The sequence below is a fragment of the Gymnoscopelus microlampas genome (genome assembly GCF_963454915.1).
Source record: "Gymnoscopelus microlampas genome assembly, chromosome: 3".
Taxonomy (NCBI): domain Eukaryota; kingdom Metazoa; phylum Chordata; class Actinopteri; order Myctophiformes; family Myctophidae; genus Gymnoscopelus; species Gymnoscopelus microlampas.
Window position 1 is genome coordinate 27051476 of NC_139940.1, and position 26454 is coordinate 27077929.

At 40.9% G+C, this 26454-nt stretch overlaps 2 protein-coding genes across 3 annotated transcripts; one reads left to right on the top strand and one right to left on the bottom strand.

Annotated features, from left to right (window-relative positions):
• Positions 1 to 26: 26 nt before the first annotated feature.
• On the bottom strand, positions 27 to 4276 carry LOC311042735 (zinc transporter ZIP1-like). The gene is made up of 4 exons (XM_084053692.1): positions 4134 to 4276; positions 3129 to 3412; positions 2220 to 2350; positions 27 to 1515 (listed from the first exon to the last, which is right to left on the bottom strand). Exons 2-4 carry the CDS (start codon positions 3316 to 3318, stop codon positions 802 to 804), a joined length of 1035 nt encoding a protein of 344 aa, XP_083909818.1. The 5' UTR covers positions 3319 to 3412; positions 4134 to 4276; the 3' UTR covers positions 27 to 801.
• A 5520-nt stretch (positions 4277 to 9796) lies between these two features.
• On the top strand, positions 9797 to 26031 carry creb3l4 (cAMP responsive element binding protein 3-like 4). 2 transcript variants are annotated; one of them, XM_084052451.1, is made up of 11 exons: positions 9797 to 10011; positions 10643 to 10816; positions 14434 to 14619; positions 15073 to 15145; positions 15368 to 15510; positions 16362 to 16451; positions 16575 to 16681; positions 17123 to 17191; positions 21746 to 21830; positions 22169 to 22262; positions 24834 to 26031. In XM_084052451.1, exons 2-11 carry the CDS (start codon positions 10661 to 10663, stop codon positions 25157 to 25159), a joined length of 1329 nt encoding a protein of 442 aa, XP_083908577.1. In that variant the 5' UTR covers positions 9797 to 10011; positions 10643 to 10660; the 3' UTR covers positions 25160 to 26031. The 2 variants fall into 2 exon arrangements, with proteins under 2 accessions (XP_083908577.1, XP_083908576.1); XM_084052450.1 differs by having other exon boundaries at positions 10658 to 10816.
• Positions 26032 to 26454: the final 423 nt, after the last annotated feature.

The following is a 26454-nucleotide window of genomic DNA, read 5'->3' on the forward strand; positions in this document are numbered from 1 at the left end:
TATTTATTCAGGTACTTTGTGGTGGATTAGAAATCCATTGCAAGCTAGATGATTAAAACACATAAATGTGTATATGTGTCAATGTGTGTATGTATATATATATATTCATATATATAAAATACACAGTGAAAATACTATACACAAAATATAATAACACAGTGAAAATACACACACACACACACAAATATTTGCGTACACACACATCCTTAAAACATTTTATACAATCAAGAACTATCAGTAGAATATTATATACAATTTGTATAGACCTTTTTGGTGTTAACTGTTAATTATAAAAAATACAATATTTATCAGTGTCACACCATTTATCAGTGCCATTCCCTATACTCCTAACATCAATGCTTCAAGCCCAATTTCAATTTTAGTTCACATTTACATCTAAAAAACTGATTTATTCACTTTGTCAATACCGTCTTTTCAGAACATGAAAAATAAAGGGCTTCTCATAAACAAGCAAAAGAGATTCATTTACAATTATTCCCATACACTAAATGCACACTAAACTAAATAATATTGATATGCTTTCTGTTGAAATGACAGGACCTTAATATCGAGGTCATCTCATTGCAAATTCTCAAGCCAGGAAAGCGTTGAATGGTCGGAAATGCTGTTAATGGCTGGACATTTTTACACTTATATGAATTACAGTACGGGACACTTAACCAATACAACTTCCAGGTTTCAGTGTCTTTCAAAAATGACAGCTGCTGAGGGGATTCAACTTGTGGCTTTTCAGTTACATGATGGTCTCTCATACCTTGCTGCTGAGCTGGTAGGGTTTGGCTACAGTTTTATAAACAGAACCCCTGTGACCACAGCGAAACCAAGCAGCAGCATGGCCACCTTCGGGAGACGGTTCTTAACTGAGCTCAGTTCATGCGGCAAGATTTCCATAAAGGTGATGTAGATGAAGGTGCCTGTTGCCAGCCCCTCTAATGCAGACCTGGCCAGCTGGTGCTGGGGAGAGGCCTTTGTCTCAGTGAGGGCAATACCCACACCAATACCCAGTGGTGACATGACGGCAAAGAGGAGCAGGCAGCCAATCACCACCATCCGCCTCAGTCTGCCCTGAACAAGCTTGAGGGCCAGGCTGAAAGAGATAATGCTTTTATGAATCATCAGTGCCAAACAGATCTCCAGAACCTGCTTACTGTCCTCCATGAGTCCCACCGCCAAGCCCTCAAACACTGAATGCAGCGACAAGGAAAAGACCAGGATGAAGGCCCTCAAAGCTGAGTGAGAGTTGAAGTCCAAATGGAAGTGGCCCCCTTCAGAACCTGAGCCTTTTGATCCGCCTAACTCTTCTGTCCCATGGCGATGGTGAGAATGACGCCGCCCATTCCGGTCATTTGACTGGACACTGGAGTCCACCAGTAGCGCACGTCTTTCCTCCGATATGAAAGATGATTGGTCTTTGAGGGCCAGGACTATCTGTTCCAGGATGAGGACCAGGAAGAAGCCCATGGCAATGATGAACTCTGGCAAAGGGAACTGGAGCTGACAAGAGAGGGGCAGAACATTTCTTGTTTTACATTATATCATTATTGTGTTGGGACCACATGGGTAATCTCTAAAATAAGGCAACTGAAGTATTGCATCACCCTTTGTGCCCACCAAGACCTCTCAACCAAGGTGTTGTTTTAGTCCCACATGGATTTGGATTAAAATCATGTCTTGAGATACAGAAAAAAATAACATGCATAAAAACAAAATGATGAAACCACAAAACAGAGAAGAGTAGAGGAGAGTGATTATCTTTAAGTGAGTTAGAAAAGTAGTGAGGGTGCAAAAATACTCAAAAGATAGCACTTCCCAAACCTGTCATTAGAGGACAAAATACTCACATTTCCACTTATTTTATTTGGCACACCACACACCGTTAACGCTTCACATATTTCTAATGAAGGATCTTGGCTGAAACATGTCAGCGTAAGGTTTATTATTTGAGCATTTTTTATTTGACTATATTTAATCTTCATTAAATCAAGAGAAAGTTACCTGAGCGCACACTTTTTTATCAGCAAGACAGATACATAACCGTGTGAGCTGTTCAGTAGAAATACTCCACTGTAAATTGCTTTATTGCTTTGCTCAAGGACTCCTTAATGGCATTTTAGAGAGAGCGGTAGGAGAGCGGTTCTAGTACATTATGCCTGCCCACATTTCCCACCCAGAAACTGAATACATTTCAGAATTCTTACAGTGATCCCCATATTGCCAAATGCTTGGTTGATGCCCTCGAGGTAGTCAGGCAGCAGGTCCAGCAGGCAGGTGGCCAAGAACACTCCTCCCGCAAAGCAGCTCACCAAACCCAGCACCTTATGGCGGGTCTCTGCAAAGACAACACAGCAGCTAGAACAACTTGCCATGCTGAAAAATGTCACTGATGTGCTGCATGGGTAGATAATTCACTTGGGTTGGCTTAGAGAGGTTCCCCTCTAAGCCAAAACAACAGTAAATATTTTGTGTCCTACTCTTGCATTTTCACTCTTCTGACGCAGATGTTAACAGCACATGTAGTTGAGTTAGATAGCTCTGTTCTTTTCCCTGATCTGCACAGGAAAACTTACCGTCAGAGGTTCTCTGCATCAAAAGACCTGATGCAAAGATTTAACAACATATAACACACAGACAGACTGACACTTTATTGATCCTGATAGAAATTCCAGTCAACTAGCTCTCCGTTTCTGACCTCTTTAGTTTTGTGTGATTTCCAAACTTTTTAAACTTAGAAATAGGGCTGGGCAATATATCAAGGTGACATGAAACTATAGATATCTTATGGGATTTTGGATATCATAACATTGCGCTGTCTTTTCCTGAATTTAAGGATGCACCGCAGTAAAGATGTCATTTTCTGAATTCACCTGACTGTTCTAGCTATTCTATTACTTGCCATTGGCCACTTAGTTATTATATAGGCATTACTGATAATACTTTGTCTCATTGTGTAAATACTTTGTTAAATCACCAATAGTTATACCCACAATATTGTCACACTATTTATATCGATAGGTGGTAAAAGAATATTGTGATATTTGATTTTTCCATATTGCCCAGCCCTATAGTTTCCTGTGTAGGAACCCTGGATTTAACACCGCAGCTCTTACCTGGGTCCACGCTACATCTTCCTACACCCCGCACAAGGCACAGAGGTGCAAAACCAAATAGAAGTGTGGTGGACAGAAGCACCACCAGTGCTCCCAGCTTAATCTCCAAGCCTGGAACAACAGCTGGACTGTTTTGCAATGCTGTTTGCCAACCAGGGGACAACACGGGAGAGGAATCTTTCATGGCCATTTTAAAGTCCTCTTAATGTTGAGTCAGCCAGCTACAGCATAAGTCCTCAGATTCTCCAAGATAGAGATTAGTTAGACATTCAGAGATGCTGAGCCTGTCACAGAAACACAAGTGGAGAGAGATAACAGGGTTAAGTCCTTTCATATTAGCCAGTGGATATACCTGTGAAGAGCAAGTGAAACAGTGGACACTACAAATGGATAATGAGTATTATTTGTGGTTTGTAGGTGTGCTTTCTAAAGAAGTCTGATCAAGCTGCTAGAGATACTTAACTGTTCGTGGTTGGACATGTTGTGTCCACTTTCATCTTTATGTGAATGCCTGGCACTCCTTGGTTCAAAGTGTATGGTGAGAACAGCGAAAATAAGTAGAATTTGTCTTTCTATACAAAACATACATTAACCACTTCTTCAGCCCTAAAAATTGCAAATACACAAGTAAAGTAAAAATACCTCAAAATTGTACTTAAGTACAGTACAGTAATGTACTTACTTAGTTACTACACCACTGCTATAATGACTTCACCATTAAGTCACCAGCAGGCCTACAATAGCCTAAAGTATGTGTGAAATATATTTGCTTTGCTGGCAAAGACTCGTGGTAGTACAGTCTAAATAAAAATGTAATCGTTCGCGTTTTCAGAATAATCATATCGGTAAACGCTTTGGAAAAATCCACTATATCCAATATAAATATATAGATCATTGTAACCTTCCAAAAATTACAACACTGATTTGTAACCTAAAAGGTTGGAAACTTTGGTGAAACTTAAAAGAATGACAATCACAAGATTTTTCAAAGAAAGCCTCATTTACCTTAATGTTAGTCCGCTGATAAGCCAGACATACGGCGGTCTAAGCAGATACAACCGGCCAAACTAAACATTAAACCCTGTTGAACTTCCACAACTATGTACGTGATATTAAAATACCTTCTTGGTGTTCTACCGGGAAGTGATGGTGAGTCAGTTACCATCAACAGCGTCAGCTGATCCAATGGGACATTGACATTCGTGTGTGCGGGAGTCGAAGGAGGGGCGAAATGATCTTGGATGCATCTCTTTGTTAGAGCTACACCATTTGCCAGTTTGCGTGTCCGGTTTAGAGAGAATCGGCGGATACGGAAACTGCTGTGTGCGTTTATGTATTTTTGTCTGGATATTACAGGATACAGTTCTTGAGTAGGCGGGCTCTAGACAGGATGGCACTGGTTAAAAATGGAATGGAACTAGCTACACCTCCCGGACCCTACCCTACCCTCTCCCAAAAATTCTTCCTCCCAGCGGCAGCACCTCACCTTTTCGCCTTGGCTCCTTCCATGGAGAAAAGTAAGTGTCATTTTATGTAACAACATCAGAATAAGAATTCGTAATAGTAGGCCTACCTTTGTTAATCGGAATCCCACCGAGATTCATGTCTGGATGACCCCTTCAGTAGAATAGATCAGGGGTTCTCAAACTTTTTTGGCCCAGGTACCCCTTGGAGGGGAGACATTTTTCCAGGTACCCCTCATCTTAATGGTTCAGACAGAAAATGAACGCTTCTATAGTCCTAAACAGACATGTAAAATGACCAGTCTAAAGGTGACTTTTAGTAGGTGCTTCAATTTAAAAATAATAAACTTATTGTTAGGCATGTTCGATATTTAATTTTTTGCCAATATCTGATATTCCGATATTATCCAACTCTTAATTTCTCTTAAACAACATCACATATCTAATCAAATAAAATAGCTATACAATCAATGTAATATCTAATCAATATCTAATATGTATACAGTGGTTACAGAGGTTTTCAATTAAATTAGTCCCGGGACTCACTGGTGGTCATTTGAATGAGTCCCACTAATCTTAGATTAGATGTAGGCCTATTTGACAGTGCAAAAGCATGATTGCCTCTATAACATTAACGAGCGTCAGCTGGAATTAGCGCTCTAATTTGAAAGTGACTGGAGTGGAGTCTGTCTGATTTCTCTGCAAAATCCCTTGAATATGATGGAATATGATTAAGGATTACTGTGATTATGGTAAACTTGCATAAAAATAATCAAATATATATTTTTTTGATCTGTGAATTATTTCGCAGACCCCCTGGCTATGTGTAGAAGACCCCACTTTGAGAACCGTGGGAATAGGTCAATGGAAGTGTAAGAAGCATGTGTGGACTTTCACACATCAAGTTGTTTTTTACTTACTAAAGCCTGACTAGATAATAACTAGGCCTATATGAGCTCAGCTAATGTCTTCCACTATAATTTAGATGAGAAGAAGCAAGAAAAGTGATAATCTGGAAGATCATTTTATTTTGTTCAAACACACAGTATGCAGTTGCAGAGGTTGGCACATATAGTATATTTTCCACATGCATTACCCCCAAGAAATTGCTTCTAAAATAAATAATTTGTACATAGGCCTAACAACCTCTAATGTCTCACTGCTCCATTGGCCGAACAATGTTTATTGTATAGTAATAATGCTATAATTAATGGTTTCATGATGGCAATCATATCATTATTAACTGATCTTTGCTGCGATATCAATGGGCTATATCACTTCCTCAGGAAAATGTAGTTGAGAAGTTCAGACAATGTATGCTTCATACCATACATAACAGTGAAATTGTTTTATTTGTCAGAAAAATCCACAGCTAAGCTTGAGCTCTCTTCAATCTGTCTCCACTATATGCAATCTATAAAGAATGAATGCCATAAAAGTCATTCATATGCAGTAAAATACAGTAAAATGAAACTTTACAGCACCATAAGGACTTGCATACATCAGAGTGAAACAATGTTCCAGCAGCATGTTCTGTCAAAGGTCTGTCTCTAACACTAGCTCCTCCCCGCAGGCCTTGAGAAATGACACATTAGCCGAATTCTGACAGAACTGCACAGCATATGTGCTTGGTTGAGTGAAGACAATTATGTCCTCAGCCTGAAGAGAAAACAAGGAGAGGACAGATTGCCATGACAGCCTCCATGAGGGGTCGTGATCATGACCTATTTTTTTATCCACAGTACACGTGTCCACAACAACCCAGCCTCTTGTCCTTGTTTATCCAGCTTGGAGGTTGAATACATACTGCCCTTTCATGTCTAACTCACCATGCATTACTGACTAAATTAGACAAATACTTATTCAATTGTATACATGCCAGCATTCTCTCTCACATACACAAACACACACACACACACACACACACACACACACACACACACACACACACACACACACACACACACACACACACACACACACACACACACACACGCATACACGTACATGGACAAAATGACTCACTCACACTTGGAATTTAAACCATAGCATCTTAAATACAGTTGAGGACAACAGTAAAACACGCACGCACACGCACACACACGCACACACACACACACACACACACACACACACACACACACACACACACACACACACACACACACACACACACACACACACACACACACACACACACACACACACACACACACCTATTGTATGAAGCAGTGCTTGGGCAGCTGATTGTGGGGGGGGGGGGGGGGGGGGGGGGGGGGGGGCGAGGGGGGCTTGGAAAGTGGCATCTGATGGTCTCTGCTTGGTTCAGCAATGCCCTATCCTTGCACCACCATAAATTCCATAAGCAAAGCAGTGCCAGTGACACCCGGTGGACATAAAAGGTAAATGTTTTTCCACCATCTCAATAGGGGCTAGTGCAGGGGCCAATGATGATCCTGTCCACCGGCTTCGAATGCTATCAATGCATCGAATGGGAGACTATCACGTTTTATCAGACCATAATGTCCCATTCAATGCATTGATAGCATCCGAATCAGGTGCACCGTCAGTGCATAATGCATTCCTCCTGTGTCTCTAAGGCTGCACCCCACTTTTCCCACTTTCTGATTACTGATTAAACTAGGGCAATACCCTTTGAACCATCTTCCCCCTTGGCACTGCACTCCCTCGGTTCCTCAGCAATACACATGCCAAGTTTGAAGTCGATGGGATGTTCTTGAGATGTGGGGGAAACACAGACAGGCACACAGACCGATATTCCATGCAGAGAGATAAAAAGAAAATACCAAAAAGAATGGATTGCTCTTTCCCTTATTAAAATATAATAATATGGCCATGCTTGTTCTTGTTTATAATAGCCTATTATTTGTGCTTAAAGTGGTCTTATCCTCATCCATAATTTAAATACAAATTGGGGTCTAGATTTCAGAAGAGCAGTTAGAAAGAAGAGCAGGATTGCTTCAGGATCAGGGAACATTCACTGTAGCCTATAATGCCATTCATAGTTGACAGTGGTAATACAGCAGGCCCTTTTATTAGCTGGCAATTCAACCAACAAACCTCTAGTCAGCTCAGCATACAAGAAAGTTAACCAAATCATATATTTATAAAGTAAAGAGTGTGAGTCTTTGTGAGAGTGGTTGGATCATTAAAACACGGAATACATCATAATATCTTCAGCTTACAGCACTTTGTTGTCAAAAGTTCTGCAAAAGTTGCTATTACGGTATAATATATTTTTATAAACCTATATGCCTCGGCCAGAATAAGTGGGGTCAAATAGTGTTGACGTTGTGTCTTTGGGGCTGTTTGGAGTTGGCATAGCCATTTTTGATTAATGTACCACTCACCTGGTCTGAGAAAAGGGGGGTGGACAGTTCCTGGCAAGCAAATCTGTATTGCCAAATACTGTTTGCCCCCTTTAATTTCTGTTTGTTGTGTCCTTGGGGCTGTTTGGAGTTGGCATAGCCATTTTTATGTACCACTCATACAATAAATGCCATAAAAAGCAGTTTCCGCCCACCAGAAAGTGATTGCAGCTCCTACCTGGTCACTGGAAGGTATTAAATGGCTTGGGTTCATTCTTCTTTCAGGAGGCCAAAGGGGGAGGAAAATCTCACTTCTCCCATAGAAAGTTGATGGCATTCACTGGCACTGCCCTCATTCATCCCCCCATACCCCCCATTTCCCCCTGTTTCTACTCTGTACATATAGTGTCTTATATTTGTTGATGATATTGTATTTTGGTGTTATTGTTTTTGCTATGTTGATGAATTGAATACATAGGACCGCAATGGAAACAAGTCCTCAGGACTTTTTTGTGTTTAGCCCAAGTGTATGACTGTACCTGTACTGTTTGCATTTCTGTCTAATAAAGTATTTAATCAATCAATAAAAATCTGACCAATATACCAGGGGTTATACCTGTAAAAGGCCACATTTACCGTAACAAACTTTTTTTCTTGCCAGAAAGTGATTGCAGCTCCTACCTAGGCACCGGAAGGTATTTTCTGCATCAAAATGGCTTGGTTTCCTTCTTGGGGGTTATATACCAAACATTATAGCCTAATTGGACCAATATACCAGTGGAAAAGGCCATATATGCCATAAAAAGGAGTTTTCCTACCCCAGAAAGTGATTGCAGCTTCTACCTAAAAAGCAGTGTTCCTCCTGCCAGAAATTGATTGCAGCTTCTACCTGGTTACTGGAAAGTATTTTCTGCATCAAAATGGCATGGGTTCATTCTTGGGGGTTATATTTCAAACACTGTAGCCCAATCAGATCAATATACCAGTTGTTATACACCTGTAAAAGGCCATATGAGGCATAATATCACTACTCTTGCCAAAAAGTGATTGCAGGGAGTTATATTTCAAACAAGAGGATAGATGTCTAATTTGCCTATTGTTGTTATTGTATTGTGTGTTATTATGTTAGTATTATATTTACATTTAAAATAGAACATTTGTATAGACATCTAAGCTTGTATCTCATGTGCGTCGCTGGATGCGCCCTACAAACACTGTTTCCGTATCCGCTCAAGATCCAGACCGGATCAGCAACCTGCAAAACGACTTGATCCCAAGAACGTACCTTTCAAAGCACACCTCTTCCTCGTCTTCTCTATTGGCTACAATGTTTTCTGTCCAATCAACGGCCTGCCGATGGGCGGGTCATAAGACATCCTGGAAGACTGCTAAAAGGTACAGTAACCGTCTCACGTTTCTTTCAGCCCACTAGCATGGTTGCCATGTCCGCTTATTAGAAGCGAAGTTGGGCTTGTTTTTCTGTAAAGTTGCTTGAAAATATCGGTAGTTGCGCGGGTTTGTTTTTAAAGTGCAGTTGCTTATTTTGGTCTTGTTGTGTAAAGCTGTTTAAACCAGTGGTTTTGAAACATTTTCATGCCCAAATTAATATGTATTTGTCTGCAGACCCCCAGCTGAAAATATTCTATGCCATTGCCAGGGACCCCCATACAAGATTTGTGAGTTGTTAAAATGTTTTAAAAATATTCCGCATTTTTCTTCTAGATTGTCTAATAGGTTTAAGGGCTCATGTAGCATAGTTGCTTCTTTTGGGGTTGTTTTCATAGACCTGGTTGCTTGTTTCTCTCGCAAAACCTGGCGATTTCACGCAAAGACTAACTTTGCGTGAAATCTACTGTATTCTGAAAATGTGGGATTTAGTAGGTGTGCGCTGACGACGACGCATCTTGTCCGGATGATTGACAACGTGCTGCCAGCTGGATATTTCAAGGAAAGGCTCGGCCCGAAGTGAACCCCAGCAACTGCTGAAAACGTGTTTTCCTTCTCTCGTAGTTGAAACACGGTTTATTGGTAATGCGGATAGCAATTCCTTTTATTCGTAAGAAGAGTCGCTTCTGAAAGAGCCACATTCCAGTAAGTACTGAGCCTACCCTGTCTGGTCTGAACACAATACACTCTTGTTTATCCGGCTTGACAGGGATCCTCTTACACCAACTATTGATGCATTTTGAATAGGCCTCATAAGTTGTCCCTGGACAACGTTATTATTTATTTACTGCATGTACTGCATAGTCTAATCAAATACTTGAGAAATTACTCACTTCCATGTCGCAGTTATAGTCTGACGCTGTGTAACGAATCGTAAGCAGAATTTACTTCCATGATGTTGGTTAAATGTACACATCAGTAGCCTTATCAATAATATAATTATAGACAGTTTATGATATGGATGTGTGTGTGCGTGTGTGTGTGTGTGTGTGTGTGTGTGTGTGTGTGTGTGTGTGTGTGTGTGTGTGTGTGTGTGTGTGTGCGCGCGCGCGCGCGTTTGTGATATAGTGAGCGCGTGCGTGTTAACGTGCGTGCCTACCAGGATGTTGATATCCTATTGTATTGCGAAATGACACTTGTGTCCCCTCCCATTGCACATGGCATTCAGACTTCACTTGCATTGAATGTGTAATGTGTGCCTCTGCTCACTTAGTGTTTACTGTCAGATATGCCACAAATAAGAGTTGTATAATAGCCTGTGTAATTTGAATAACAGTCTTTGGATCATTAGGTCATGGATGCAGAGAATGGTGAGCTGTATTTCGCTGATGTGGAAGAAGACGGTGTAACAGGCGACAACTGGAATCTGGATACAAAATTTGTTTGCTCTGATGTCATCTTCACCAACTCAGAAAAGCAACTGGCGGAATGGGCAGTAGACCCTCACTGTGTAAGTAGTACCTTTTTCAAGTTAGTAAATCAGACAATTATTTGTCCACCAACTCCAGCCACCACCAAACCTAAATTCACCATAGTTTTGTTTTGCATGTATCTGGTGGTGTTTTCTCACCTAGATTCCTATGTGTGTGGTCGCATTTGTCACTTGGTGTGCTACAGTGACATGACAACTAACCAGCAATCTGTGGGACTTTTATAGTTATAGTGGAAGCACACGATGGAGGGATAGGAGACTAGGACCAGGCCATCCAATTGATCTCTGAACAATACAGTAGATCATTCAATTGGGACATTAATTATCGTAAGAGAAAAACAACGGCAACATAACAAATGTTTAACTTCTATTTGTAAAACTGACACCAGTGTCTGTCAGTAGAAGAAGTGTGTTTGTAGAAGAAAGAGGGAATATTCGCACTTCAGCTGACAAATCTTTTAAAACTGGTGCCACAGAAATGGAACTGAGGAAAAATAAAATGTGTTCTGGAGCACACAGTGAACAATTTTTTGGATGGTGTAAAAAGACTATACCAGGGGTGACCATATATTCAGCCAAGGCAACAACGACTGATTGACAAACATCAGCCTCAGTGTTGAATTCAGACACGCAATGCATCTGTTCATGTTTTCTGATTGGTAAGGTGAGCATGTTTACATTAACAGAACCTGATAAACGTCTATGCAACCACTGAATACAACTATTACCGGGACGATTCTGTAGTGAATGTTGAAAACCGGGACATATTAGTGTCTTAAGTGATATTTATCGAGACTCGGGACACGCAGCTTAAAATCGGGACAATCTCGGCCACACCGGGACGTCTGGTCAGATCATTTCCGACACCTCTCCATCAACTTTTTCGAATACTCAGGAAAACATTACTTTAAATCCTGAGGACCATCGATGGGAAGCTCCTTTACTCCATCGTATGGGGGCCTTTTAATGAAACGGTGTGAAGAAAAACACACCCACTCTAATATTTTTCTATCTAAAATCTTTATTCAATAGAACTTTGGTCATAATTTTTGTTATCTGGAAAGGTAATACAAACAACAACATCAACAATATCTAAACTGACTGCCTGTTTAACAATGGCACATAATCTCATAAACTTGAGATAAGGTCTACAGATAAACTTGTAGACCTTACTATCTACAAAGGTGAAAATGAAATGAAACTACTTTTATTTTTGATCCTTCAATAGAAATAAACTGTTGATGATAATAAACAGCTGATAGTAAACAGTATTCCTGTTCAGTTTTTAAAGGAGCTACACCATGAATTTAAAAAATAATAATAATATTTAATATCATATTGTTTATGTCCCTCAAACGTTTTTCAAAAGGTTTGAGCCTAAATCAAGCCTCAGATATACTCATTCCAACTAACTTCTCTCTGGCTTATAAAGCACTTTCACCTGCAATACCACATTGTCCTGTTTGGCACGGGGCGCTATTGAGCCAGTTTGTATGCATGCTATGTCCTGGTTCTGTGTGGAAAAAGTAAAAAAAATAAATAAGAAAAACATTTAAAAAAAGAATTTAAAAAAATATATATTATTATTATTATTTTTTGGTTAGAACTGAAAAACGGGAGGAATTGTTCCCAGACGTGACGTAGGCAGGGGGAACAAATCTGACGGACTGTTTTCAGACCAATTTACATAAAAACCACAGATAGCCTATGAAAGCCTGCATGCTCGAAGTCGGGTATTTGTTGGAACAGAAGAGAGGTGGGGGAGACCAAAAACACACAAAAATGAAGAAAAAGTTAAAATTCATGGTGTAGACCCTTTAAGATTGTGTAGGAATTGCAGCTCTGACAATGATTTCCATGATAAAGCATTTACAATGAACACTTAGATCCAGAGGCTATGATGGCGTGCATAGAGAGCACATGCTGTCTGAAAGACACGCCCTTATAACTAAAAGACCAGAGCGAGCGCCAAACTGCTCCCCGGGTCTGTTTCAACGTAATGTCAGGCAAAATGAAACCAACTGTAATCCCTTAAAGAGATTTGAGCCCCCAATGATCTCCTTAAGACATGCACGTAATCTTGGTTAGTCCACTCTGAAATATGCAAATCCGCATATGTCCAGCAGACCGTGAATCGAACCGGGGACTTGGTTTCAGATATTAAAGCCCAAACACTCACTAACCAGCACCACTTGACTATCGGGTTGCCGAACCTAAAGTGAGTCCCAAACTTTGGTCACTGCACCCACTGCTCAAACTTCTCTGATACTATGGAGTTAACAACTGCAGTTTCACTCATTTTGTGTATGGTGTATGTTGAAATGCCCATGCGGTTTAGTGTACGTTGTGGGGCAAACCAAGCACCCCTTCAAAGCCAGAGAAGATGAACATAAGACTGCAATCTGCACTTCAAACGGCACTATGATCAGGTGAACCATGGCTTGGTGGCTTCACTCAAATGTTGGGGTATAGACATAGAGAGACTTGATTTAAACCACAACCTGCTTGGCTAAACAGAAATGAGCCTTTCTTTTGTTTGTTTTTTGGTATGTTTATTGTGTTTGTGAATTAATTACATTTGCATACATGGTAATATGACTATACTAAAATGACCCTTTGGTCATGCCCCACCAATGACAGACGGATTTATGTGGGATGAGTCATTCAAGTCTTTTTCTTTGTTGACTCTGATGACACCTGTTGTATAAAATGTTAATCTAGTCTTTTTGCACCATTTCAAAAGTGGCCAAATTGACTGTGAGCTAATCTCTTTGTTCTGACCAGTGTACTTTGTGTTGCCTTATGCTGTCACATCCTCATGCACAAACAATAGATAAATGAGTAGCACCAGCCCCCCAAAAAAACAATCTTTTTATAGAAGGCTAACACTATAGACAACAGATAAAATAAAATGTAGGCTGTTACTGTATTTGGGTTCTGTAATAGGTTGGTAAAATCAATGTTCAAATTTTACAAATCAAACTCTTTAAAGGACAACTTTGTTTTTTTACAACCAAGGTTTATAGTTTAGCTTGTAATTAAAGTAAATAAAAGATGAGTGTTTTTTTTTTTTCCATTTACTGCTTTCTATAGTTTTAGCAATTTTAGTGATATTTTTTTTACAGTGGGCTAAATATGCCTTTTTTACACAATAAAAAAGGCCCTGTGGTCTTTGATGGCCAGATGTGAGTTATTGGGGGCTAGAAGAGCTACTGTAAATAATATTAAAGAAAACGCTGGGTTATTGTGTAAAAAAAGACATATTTAGCCACCGGACAGAATGCCCCCGCCCACTGTAAAAAAAAGAATCACGAAAATTGCTAAAACTACAGAAAGCAGTAAAAAAAAAAATTTAACACTCATCTTTTATTTACTCTAATTACAATCTAAAACATAAACCTTGGTTATAAAAAAACAAAGTTGTCCTTTAAGAATGTATGCGAATATAACCCCAGTCCGAGGTTCAAGACAACCCCAGACTAGCTTTTTTTGTGCTGTTCATTCTTGTTTTACCATCATCACTGTAATATGTTTATTGCTTTATGTGAAGCACTCTGTGATAAAAGTATGGTACTTTAATTGAAATGATGAGACTGGACTATGTTTGTTTCATGTTACTACCTTAACTCCGTCAGGGACTGAATGACAGTGAATCAGAGGATGTCCTTCATGCCATCAACCCAAATGAGGTGTTTCCCAGCGGATCTCTGGGGGAGACACTGTCTGAGAGTGACAGTGGCATTTCTGAGGACCCTGTTGAGGGCCATGTGGCAACGGCAACAGTGGAGCAGGCCCACCAGGCCCAGGCCACCATCTACCAGGTAGGCCTGATCGCAATTATTTGAGATAATTGCAATTATTTTGCATAATTGTGAGTAGTTTTCCATTCATGTGTATACATTAATCTGTTGAAAAATGTTGATACATTTTCAAACAAAGGTTAAATAGTAGATGTACGAGCTCACTGTGAGCTTGTATATCGGCTATTTCCACTTGCCTATTTATTTTTTATATTTAATATCTTTTATTATTAAATATGGCCAGTTTTGGCTATAGTAAATGTTTCATCTAGATTATTGGTACCGGTCATTGTCAGTCATTTCTGTGTATATTTACTTAGGTTATTATTTGTTACATCTGTCCGGTGCAAAGAGGTAAACAGAGTTACGGAAATAGAATTTTGATTTATGTGTTACAACATTCAATGCCAAAAACAATGAAATGACAATTAATCGTCAAGTAAAATGTCATGATCGTGACAACCCTACTACCAGGTGGTGTATGATGTCAGCAGCCTGGGGCATGTGAAGGCTGAACAGAATATGGATGTCATCTCCATACAACTGGGTGAGGATATGGTTTGTTGGGTGGAGGGGGTTGGGTTGTGTGAATCTTTTTTGGTTCACCAATTTCAGCTTTGAGAATAACAAATGCACAGCAGTTGATAAGCAAGGCCACCCACATGTATGATGAAATCTAATCCATGCATCCCCCCCCATCTTTCAATAAAGATGTTTTTTCTTTTACTGAAATGTAATTGAATTTCTCATTTTACTGTGTTTTGAGCAGATGATTGGAATTCTCAGATGTTGATCTCCGAGTCCTGCATAGTGAATGAGCTGCCGATAGTGTCAGCTAACCAGCTGGACAACAGCTATGCTGTGACCCCTTCCGTCTCCAGCACAGCCCCCTCCAGTCCTGAAAGCTCAATAGTGAGACTTTTTGTATTGCTTGTTATCCATGGAATTATTTAGCAAACCATCATCGCCATGTACAACCAAAGCATTCTACTGTTCACCAAGTTGTGGGTTATGTGCCTTGCAGAGTATCTACTGTACATGTTCTCAGTCGCACCTACAGTAGATGGTAGTTGTTCAAGGCCGGGGTTACACATTTTCCCTACCCAGACATCACACAGAGATGCTTGTGACCCACCTGTTTATGGGGATATCTCTTTAACCACTTAAGCTTTAGTCTATATACTGTACTTTGTCATACAGCTAAAATAGCCGATCTACAAGCTCTCAATGCGTCACATTGCAATCTGTTGTGAGGTTGTAGATCTGCTACTTAAAAAAGAAGAAAAGCAATTGGCCAAAAATTGGGACACGGGTTCAATGTGGTTAATTTAGTAATAGCCTTTTTCGGAAGATTGGAACTTAAGTTTGTTTTTACACCTCAAACCAGCTCTATAAACTTCAAAAGAACGCTTTCGTTTCATTGACATCTGTGGCACAGATCTTGCTTCATGAATAAGCGGTAAAGGAATGACACTGACAGACACCTTTTAATTACTTCCAATTAGAGTCGGACCCAAGGCCACAAAAAAGAGGCATACACGGCAGCAAATCTGTTGAATAGGCTATCAAGTCATCATGGGGGATTTATAGGTTGTGACTATGACAGAGACCCAATTTAAACCAAAGCTCTTAAAATGGTTGGAGCTCTATTTATGTGTTGAATCAGGCAACTCTTGCATAGTTGGTTCAGATGTAAAACTGTCGATTCATGGTTGTAGATAGAGAAGTGATGGTCATGTTTTCTCTTCCTCATGTTTAACCAGCTGTTCCCAGACCTCCGACTCACAGAAGAGGAGCAGAAGCTATTAAACCAGGAAGGCATTTCTTTGCCCAACAATTTGCCTCTCACCAAGGTAAGACATACCAGAGTCAAGGATTAGAGTGACGGCACCTACACAATGATATAACTTGGTTCTGGGTGCCAAGGATGTTCACATATGGTGTTCTATAACCCTTGAATCAATATTAATCTCTAGGCAGAGGAACGGATCTTGAAAAAGGTCAGAAGGAAAATCCGCAACAAGCAGTCAGCACAAGACAGCCGTCGCAGGAGAAAAGAGTACATTGATGGGCTGGAGAGCAGGTACAACCTGACTGAGGGTGGCATCTTATCCAACCTCAGTATAGTAGCTAATTAAGCTTTGTTAGACTTTGTCTGCGCTGTTCTCTCTTCAAATGCATGATAGAGACCCCTTTTAGCTACTGATTCACTACAAATAGCTCACAAACCTACAGTATGTCATTACCAGTCTGTATACATTAAAGGTTAAGTCAGTGGGAGCTGTATAATAAAATATTGTGTATACACAGCATATGTATTTTTACCTTTTTGATTCCATAAATATTCGCTTACACAGTACGTTTTATAGCAGAATTACACAATCATTATTTTATACCACTGGGAAGGCTCTATTTGCTTGCCTAGAAAAAGGTGTCAAATGTATGTATGAATGCTTCACTCTCACTGATTTTGTGCATGCACCTGCATAAACCTGTACTGTATGTGACTGTATATCTGTCACAGGGCTGCAGCTTGCTCAGCACAGAACAAGGAGCTGCAGAGGACAGTAGAGCAGCTGGAAAAACATAACATGTAAGACAATAGTTATTAGGCATTAACTACTGATTGTTATTCCTATTGAAAGTCTAAAGCAGGGCTCTTCAACGTTTTTCAGGCCTAGGACCCCTTAGCTGCTGAGAGAGATATAGCAGGGACCCCCCCCCGCTAGCTAATTCTATATATAACTTGTTCATAGATTTCATACTGTAGATTACACATCTTTTCTGTTAATAATGTTGGATTAATGTTAATGTGCGTTTTCAGACATTTACCACTTAAACACTCAATACTTACTCAACTTGACTTTTGGCTCTGTACTTGGTGTACTCCCCCTGTTGAAGACCCATGGTCAAAATAATTCATAAGAAGCTATGATGTAATGGGGGTGAGTTTAAAAAGAAATGGATTACCTTTAGATTATTTTAAAAGGCCAACGGGGATAATGGTAGCAAAAATGTGAGATAAGCTGGTGACCACAAAGACATAACTTTCAAATCAAATCAAATCAAATCAAACTTTATTTGTATAGCACATTTACAACAGCTCAAAGCCGACCAAAGTGCTGAACATGGTTAATATAAGGTAATTAGACACAAAGAAGCATCAACAAATAATATATACACAGCAAAAAATATACAAAACAAAAGAAAAACAAAAGAGAAACAAAACAATGCAAAGTTGGGACAGAGCAGGATAGCTAGGTGCGACTAAAAGCAAGAGAGAATAAATGAGTTTTTAGTAAATTTTTAAAAGCCCCAATCGACTGGGCAGATCTAATGGGGAGGGGCAACGAATTCCAGAGCCTGGGGCCCGCAGCCGCAAAAGCACGGTCACCCCTACTCCTCAAATTGGTCATAAGAGGGACCAGCTGTAGCTTATCCGCAGACCTCAAGGCCCTGGTTGGATTATGGGGCTCAATTAGGTCAGAGAGATAGGAGGGGGACAGGCCGTGAATGGTTTTGAATACAAATAAAAGAACCTTAAATTCTATTCTAAAATGAACAGGGAGCCAATGAAGAGTGGCCAGGACTGGTGTTATGTGGTCGCGTTTTTTAGTGCCGGTGAGGAGGCGGGCGGCTGCGTTCTGGACCAGCTGTAGGCGCCTAAGTGAAGCCTGATCAATGCCAGTGTAGAGTGAGTTGCAGTAGTCTAATCTGGAGGTGATAAAAGCATGTATGACCATCTCCAGCTGTTTTTGTGGGAGATACGCTTTGACTTTGGCTATGAGTCTTAACTGGAAGAAGCTTGACTTGACGACAGAGCTGATATGTTTGTCAAGTTTAAAATTGTTGTCAAAAATAAAACCTAGATTTTTGGCAGAGGAATGGATGTTTGAATTTAGAATGCCCAGGGAGTTGGAGGGTGGGACAGGATGGTGGCCAAAAATTAAGATTTCTGTTTTATTTTCATTGAGGGTGAGAAAATTGGTGTCCATCCAGGCCTTGACATCGTGGAAACAGGTGAGAAATGGGTGGAATGGATCATTGGAGTCTGTATTTAGCGGAAAATAGATCTGTACGTCATCTGCATAGCAATGAAAGGGCATATTGTGCTTTGCAAAAATTGATCCTAGCGGTAGAACGTAAAGGAGGAATAAAATCGGACCTAGTATGGAGCCTTGGGGCACTCCACAAGAGAGGGGAGCCGCAGGTGACGCAAATTCCCCTATGTGCACGGAGAAGGTTCTATCTGAGAGGTAGGACTGGAACCAAGTGAGGACAGTGCCGGAGATGCCAACAAGGTGTTCAAGGCGTGATAATAAAATCTTGTGGTCTACCGTGTCAAAGGCCGCCGAAAGGTCGAGGAGCACCAGTGCAGCAGGGGACCTGTTATCAGCAGTTAAAATAAGGTCATTAAAAACTCTAAGAAGGGCTGTCTCAGTGCTGTGGCCAGGTTTAAAGCCAGACTGGAACTTTTCATGGAGACCATGAGATAATAAAAATGACTGAAGTTGTGAGTACACGACTTTCTCAAGGACTTTAGATAAAAAGGGGAGCTGAGAAATTGGCCTAAAGTTGGAGAGGATGGAAACGTCAAGATTTTTCTTTTTCAGTAGTGGGTGTACAACAGCATGTTTAAAGGCGGGGGGGACAAAACCAGATGTGAGGCAAGAATTTATGAGTAAGAGGACACTAGGACCAACCGCACCAAAAACCTCTTTGAGAAGGCGGGGGGAATGCAGTCAGAGGGACAATTTGACGGGCGTAGGAGCATGACTATGTCAGTAAGGGCAGAGAGTGAAATAGGCTCAAACTGAGAGAGAGTTGCAGGACATGGAGAAGAGGTGGGATCTAAGGCTGTGAGTGAATGTGCTGCCCTAAGGTCAGAAATTTTGTCAATAAAAAAGTTTTGAAACTTGATGCAGAGGGCGATGGATGGGACAATGGGAGGGGCTTCGCGGGGGTTAGTGAGGGAGTTGAAAATATTAAAGAGAACCTGGGGTTTATGGCTGTTAGTGGAGACAAGATTGGAGATGTAGGATGATTTTGCAACTTTTACTGCTCTCTGGTAGTCGAGGAGGGAGCCCCGTAAAATATCTAAGGAGACGTGGAGCCTGTCTTTGCGCCATTTTCGCTCTGCACACCTGCTGAGGCGTCTGAGGGCGCGGGTTGAGTCATTTAACCAGGGCTCGTGTGGTGATTTAGTACGTTTGTTGTGGCGAAAGGGAGCAATAGAATCCAGAATATCAGTACAGGTGGAGTTGAGAAGGGCGAGAAGAGCTTCAGCACTGAGAGCACAGGGAGAGGCCAGGGTGTTAAGCAGTGATTGGTTGAAGATAAGGGAGAACTGGGGGGCAGTTAAGGGGTTAATGGAGCGTGTGCGGCGTGCAGGAGGACCAGCATTAACCACTGAGCAAGGGATGGAGGTGGTGAATAATATAGGAAAGTGGTCTGAGATGCATGGAATAGGAAAAACGTCAAAAACAGAGATAGAGAGGCCAAAAGACAGAACAAGGTCCAGTGTGTGGCCCTTTTCATGAGTGGGGCCGGTAATAGATCTGGTGAGATTAAAAGACTCAATGAGATTTAAAAAGTCTTTAACTAGGGGACGAGATTCACAACAGACATGAATATTCATGTCCCCGCAAATTATGACATGATCTTACTTTATCATTATCCCGGATAGAAAGTCTCCAAATTCATTAATAAAATCCTTGGATTTTGGGGGGCGATAGACCAGGGCAAAGAGCACGGGGGAGGATAGATTCAGCTCAAACAGTTGGAGTTCAAAGCTGGAATAGCCTATAGCTGGAGTCAATCGACATGATAGATGGGATTTATAGACAGTAGCTAGGCCACCACCTATGCCTAGGGGCCTCGGGGAATTAAAAAAGGAGCAATCGGGGGGGAGGAGATCAGGAAAGAGTGTGCAGTCACCAGGCTGAACCCATGTTTCTGTGAGAAACAAAAAATCAAGGGAGCGGGTGGTGAAAAGGTCGTTCAGCCAACTGGTTTTAAGATTCAGGGATCTCGTATTAAAGAGAGCCATCGTGAGACTAGTGAAGTCTGGACTGGGGGGTGAAATAGACCGTCTCAGGGGTCTGAGAAGGGCGTGATCCACGCAACGTCTAGTACTGGTGTGTATGGGTTGTCTGGAGGTGATTAGAATTGGGATGTGTGATAGATGAGTATCAGGGTTTACAGAAGCAGAAATAGCCATGAGATTACAAATGGGAGATGAGATTTGTGGTCCGAGCCCAGAAGCCAGTGGACTGGAGAGCGGGGCGGAACTAAAGTGCTGGGAGCAAGGACCAGGGGTCCTTGCTCCCCCACTTTGAATCCCTTGGCAGGGAAAGTGAATGTGTAAAGGTCCTGACATATTGAAAGCGTCAGTGACGTACATCAGCGCAAGTCCGCTTGTTCACACTGTCTATTCTATTTAAAAACTGACTTGTGTTTCTAGAGTGGTCAAGCACATGAAAACAAACGTTTGAGATAAAAGGAGGTTACCTTTCTGTGTTGCTCCAACTCATTGGAGTAAAATAGAACCGAGCTCTGAAAGACGTAACCGGTTTTGACGCGCCCACTTAACGCCTCCAGTGTGGCTACAGCCGATGTAAACAATGGGTGATGACGTGAGCGTCTGACACTTTCAGTGCCCTCCACTCCCTAAGTGCATGTTAGTATAGAGATTGGTGCCATACGAAATAACGGCAACAGAAGATTGTGCCTGTCATCTCCGTCTACAATGTAGACGGAGATGACAGCGTTTTTTTGTTGTCTTTTTTTCTCTCGTTTTTGTTTTCCATTAGAGCTAGTATGAATTGTTTTTTTTTGACACCACGTCGCGGGCCGCATTTGACCATGACGCGGGCCGCAAAACGCCCGCGGATCACCAGTTTGACAACGCTGGTCTACATCTACTCAAGCCGAATATGTGTGTGTGAGCGTAGATGTGGTGTTGAATTTAAATCTACCCCCGCGTTCTGAACACTCTGGTGCGTTATCCAAAAAACTACAACTAATCAAACCATGGAGGGTCGCACTAAAAGTCCATATTCTTTATTTTATTTTATGTTCAATGTTGACACATGGTTGAGTGTGTTTCTATAACTGATGTTGTGTCTATTACATGTACTGTATGCAGGTCCCTTCTGGCTCAGCTGCGTAGACTGCAGTCTCTGATCAAGCAGACTGTCACTAAAGCAGCTCAAACCAGTACCTGCATTTTGGTAGGTCAAAGAGATAGAATGGCTCTCTTAATACTGGACTTCAAAAGGAAAATTGAAGCTGTTTCAACAGAGAAACCATGTGAACACGTTTAACTCTTTTATTGTGTAACTCCACTAGTCTAAGTCTGCAATATTCAGTATAAGTAATCATTCTTTTGTTTTGAAAAAATGTTTAGTTTACTCAGAATCACTATCAGATGTGACAAAAAGTTTAAATGCTTCCTTAATAGACAATGAGTTGCCTCAAAACCAGAAATGTGTGTGTGTGTGTGTGTGTGTGTGTGCGCGGCTGTGTCCGCACGCGTGTTTGTGTGTGCCTGCCTGCCTGCTCCTTTCAGATCATCATTTTCTCCCTGGGACTGATTATCATACCCAGCTACAGTCCCTTCAGCCGTGGCTCCTCCTTAGAAGATGACTACAAACCAAAAGGAGGTGAGGCCAAAGTCTTCTTTACTCATGTCCGAAAACTCAGCCCTTAGCACTTAAACTAGATATGGCGGCCAATCTGCCACGCAAACATCATGTCATTTGTTCTCATGTTTTTGTTTTCTTAGGCTTGGTTTTTCTTGACCTCAATGTTAAAAAAGCTACATATACTTTGCTGTTCATTGTTTACCTGGTATCCTATCCATGAGTTTCCAGTGTCCCATGAGGCCTTGCGTGAATTATGGGCATCACTTCCTGTTGTCAGTCATTCAATTCATTTGAGTGATCCGTGTCAGTCAAAAAATAATGTGGGAACACGCCTGACAGTAATCAGAAAGGGTCACATTATTAGTCTGCCTACATTCACTCCTCACAGCTGATTCAAATGAATGATCAATGGCTCTTGACACTTGCTGTAGCCAAAGATGGTTAATTCATGAAGATGGACCATCCCAATTGGAGCCACTAGAGGCGAAATGGTCTCCTAAGTGGGCGCCGTATGACGGCAGATCTCACAAACGTCATATGTTTATTGGTGCTAGTTCCTGCGAGAGTGTGTTGCTGGACAGAGAAAGGTAGATAATAAAGTAGATTTTCTCCTGATTTGTCTCTCTGAAAAAAGCCATTTTAGTTCAAAATTCGTAGGAAGATTGTGTAGATTGTTTTGACTCCTGTCCTGTGTTTCATTCTTACTGGTTCTTGTTGCTGCTGTGACACCTGAATCTCTGCATGGGATTATAGATAATAATAAGAATGTCTTTATTGTCCCTCAGGGATATTTATCTTTACAGTCTGTTCATTCTGTCATGTTCAAACATAGTCCAGAACAACATAACACGAAGACAATACATGAAGTCCCCAGTATACACAAAAACCATCCCATCAGTGAGGCAGTTTGTTTAATGCCGCAATGGCTGAAAGGGCAAAACTTCTACTAAAACAAACTTTTTCCCATTTCAAAGTTCTGTATCTTCGTCCAGATGGCATAAGTTGTGTAAGGGCTGGTCAGTCTCACTTGTTATTGTGAGTGCTAAGCGTGTGATGGCCTTATTGTTCATATCAGAAAGTGTTGGTGTAGGAAGTCCAATAATCTTGGAGGCAATCCGGGTAATACTGAAAATGTTGTTTTTGTTGTCTCCGCCAGGCCGAAGGCATGGCCAAGACTATGTTTTGCACCCTGTCTGTCTGTCCGTTTGAGACTAGCTAGTCGCCGGCACTATTGGCCCGATCACAGCGAAACTGTGCACACACACTCCCTGGATGCCAGAGCAGAACCTCTGCCCTGAATTTTTCAGATCGGCCTGTTGGCGATGTTATCGCGCCACCAGGAGGTCTATTTTTGCAAAACACTTTTTTTATATTACTCCTACATATTTTGTCCAAACATCAAGCAAATCGGTACACATAATCTCTATAGTCATGTGATCAGACGGATCTGTCCGATTTTTTTATATTCCATCCTGATTGGCTAAGATTGGCATCTGAAGTTTGCAGGAGTGGTTCGCTTTGAACAAAATGCCTCAAATCATGAACGCAGCATCCGATTGCTGTGAAAGGAAGAAATGCCACCCTTTTCACATTGGCCTATTATATTGCCACCAGGAGGCTTTTTTGCAAAGCATGTTTTTATATTACTCCAACACATTTTGTTGACATCCATATCAGTGACGAACTATGTACATCAATCTCCACCTAATGTCCTTCGCAACTAAACCATCATCATGAAACGTACCTAAACATCCCAACTACGCCACTAAAGAACCTCCACCCAAATATTGTCTGACTATAACATGCCACTTTACACAATACAATTAACAGTAACTCAAACACAAAACTATATTCTACACATCCCCACAAATCAACATGTTGTGTTGATCAACATTAATCCCTCAACTTCTACAGATTCCACTCACCTCTATGACTGAATTCCGAACATTGCTGGCCCACATTAACCTACCTGACCTGGCGGAGACCTGTGCTCCAAGGAGCAGCACTTTTTCTAGTAGTTGACTGATTTTATCCCTCAAATGAATTGAATGACTGACAACAGGAAGTGATGCCCATACTTGACATAAGCTAAACTCCTTGGGAATCTTGTGGATAGTTTCAATGTGCAGATTTTTTATTATTATAGTATATTGTTTACTTTAGACTGATGCTTGGTTATTGGTTTACCTGTGATCCTAGTTTACTGATGCACTACACTGTCTCTCTGCATTTGATGTACTGTATGTATTTAACATGCTTATTAGTCACCTCCTAAATGCCTAAATTGTAATTGTCAAGCATTAAAGAAAGAAAATGCAGTTTAGATATCTGAGGTTCAGATGAGGTTTGAATTGGGGGAAAACTGTGTGTGTGTGTGTGTGTGTGTGTGTGTGTGTGTGTGTGTGTGTGTGTGTGTGTGTGTGTGTGTGTGTGTGTGTGTGTGTGTGTGTGTGTGTGTGTGTGTGTGTGTGTGTGTGTGTGTGTGTGTGTGTGTGTGTGTGTGTGTGTGTGTGTGTGTGTGCTATTTCATGTAATGGAATATACATAATGCAGCATAGAAATTGAACTTGTTCATTTCTCTTCTTCCAGTTATTTCCAGAAACATCCTGACAGATCCAGCCTCGTTCCAGCAGGTGACAGATGAAGCAGACAGCCCTGCCATTCAAACCGACTCCTTGCCCGTCCCCCCTGACCTAAACCAATCTGGACCTCTGGACAGTGCTGATGTTCTCAAACAATCAGTAGAAAATCCAGAAATCAGAGACTTGGAGGGTGTGGTCCAAGAAGAGAGCCAATTGGGAAACAGCTCAACATTGGCTGGTGAGCAGACTGACTCTCTGGCCTTGGATCTAAGGTCAATGGGTGGGAAAGGAGGCCTGGACTCTGCCAAACCAGCACATGCTGATGAAATGTAGTCATTTAGCTTGCTAGCATAGCATAGTGGGATTGGCCAGTAAAAAATATTTTTTTTTACATTGTAGGCATTTGGCCAAAGCAATGTCAGAGCAATTAGTTATTCAGTGTCTTGCATTAGGACACATCAGCAAGGCATTATTATGGGGATTCTTGGAGTTAACCTGTGGCCTCCAGTTACAAGGTGGTCTCTAACTATTAGGCCGTCTTACTAAGAGTTCTCTGAACATTTTGGACATGGACAAGTCCTGCATTCTGTCATGACACAGCACCAGGCTGACTGTCTGGGTACCTTGGCCCAGAGTCATTGAGCTAGAAAGAGTTACGTCAATGAGGGGTCAGAAACACTACAGGATACGTTGTTCATCAACACCCATGATGATTAAATGTTTGAAACTATACATTAGTCTTTGTATTTAACTATTGGTTGCCCAATGCAAAGCTACTGTTAGTTGTTTAATGTTGAATATTCATATATTGTTGTTTACATTATCTGCTATTGTTGTAAAATAATTGTCCCGAACGGAGATGGCGCAACTCTTTCCATCTCACTGGCTCTGCTATGGTCTTACCATCTGTGACGACAACAACAGACTTTTAAGCATACAATGACAATTATAATTTTAGGCTGCTCTTTTTCTTCAGCAGTCACTTGTTAAAATGTATTTGTTCTCCAGAAAGGTTTAGTAATACTTGGATATTTCACTAAATCCAATGGGTACTGTTTGCCTCTACCTAGTGGTACCTTTTAATACATCCAATGATCTGTGCTAATAAGCTAAGGGTACTGTTTATTATAATTTGACAAGTTTCTGAAGGAAAATCATCTGACAAAAATGTAAAATGCTAATAAGTTGTTTTTTAATAGCGTGAATCCTGGTGATTTCTTGGGGACGGCACACAGTTGAAAATTATTTTTTAAAATATTTACTTTTGTAGACTGGTAATATGGCTTTAAAGGGACAATGCACTTTGGTAAAACATTTTAATATTTTGTCAATCTCTGACATTACCTGACATTTGAGGGATTTTTATCCACAAGGTGGAAGATAACATAAATAATGATATAATTGTGTTGTTTTTTCTAGCATATTTAAGGCTCGTCTTTATGCTTAACTGGATTCTTTTCAACAATCTTAAGTTATTCCATTAACAAAAAAACTAGAGATGCACGATATTGAAATTTTGGCCGATATCAATTATATGCAGGATCAAATCGGCCGATACCAATATATTACATTATTATATATTACATTTATATTGAGCTCATTGCTGATTTATTTTTATTTTTCATTTT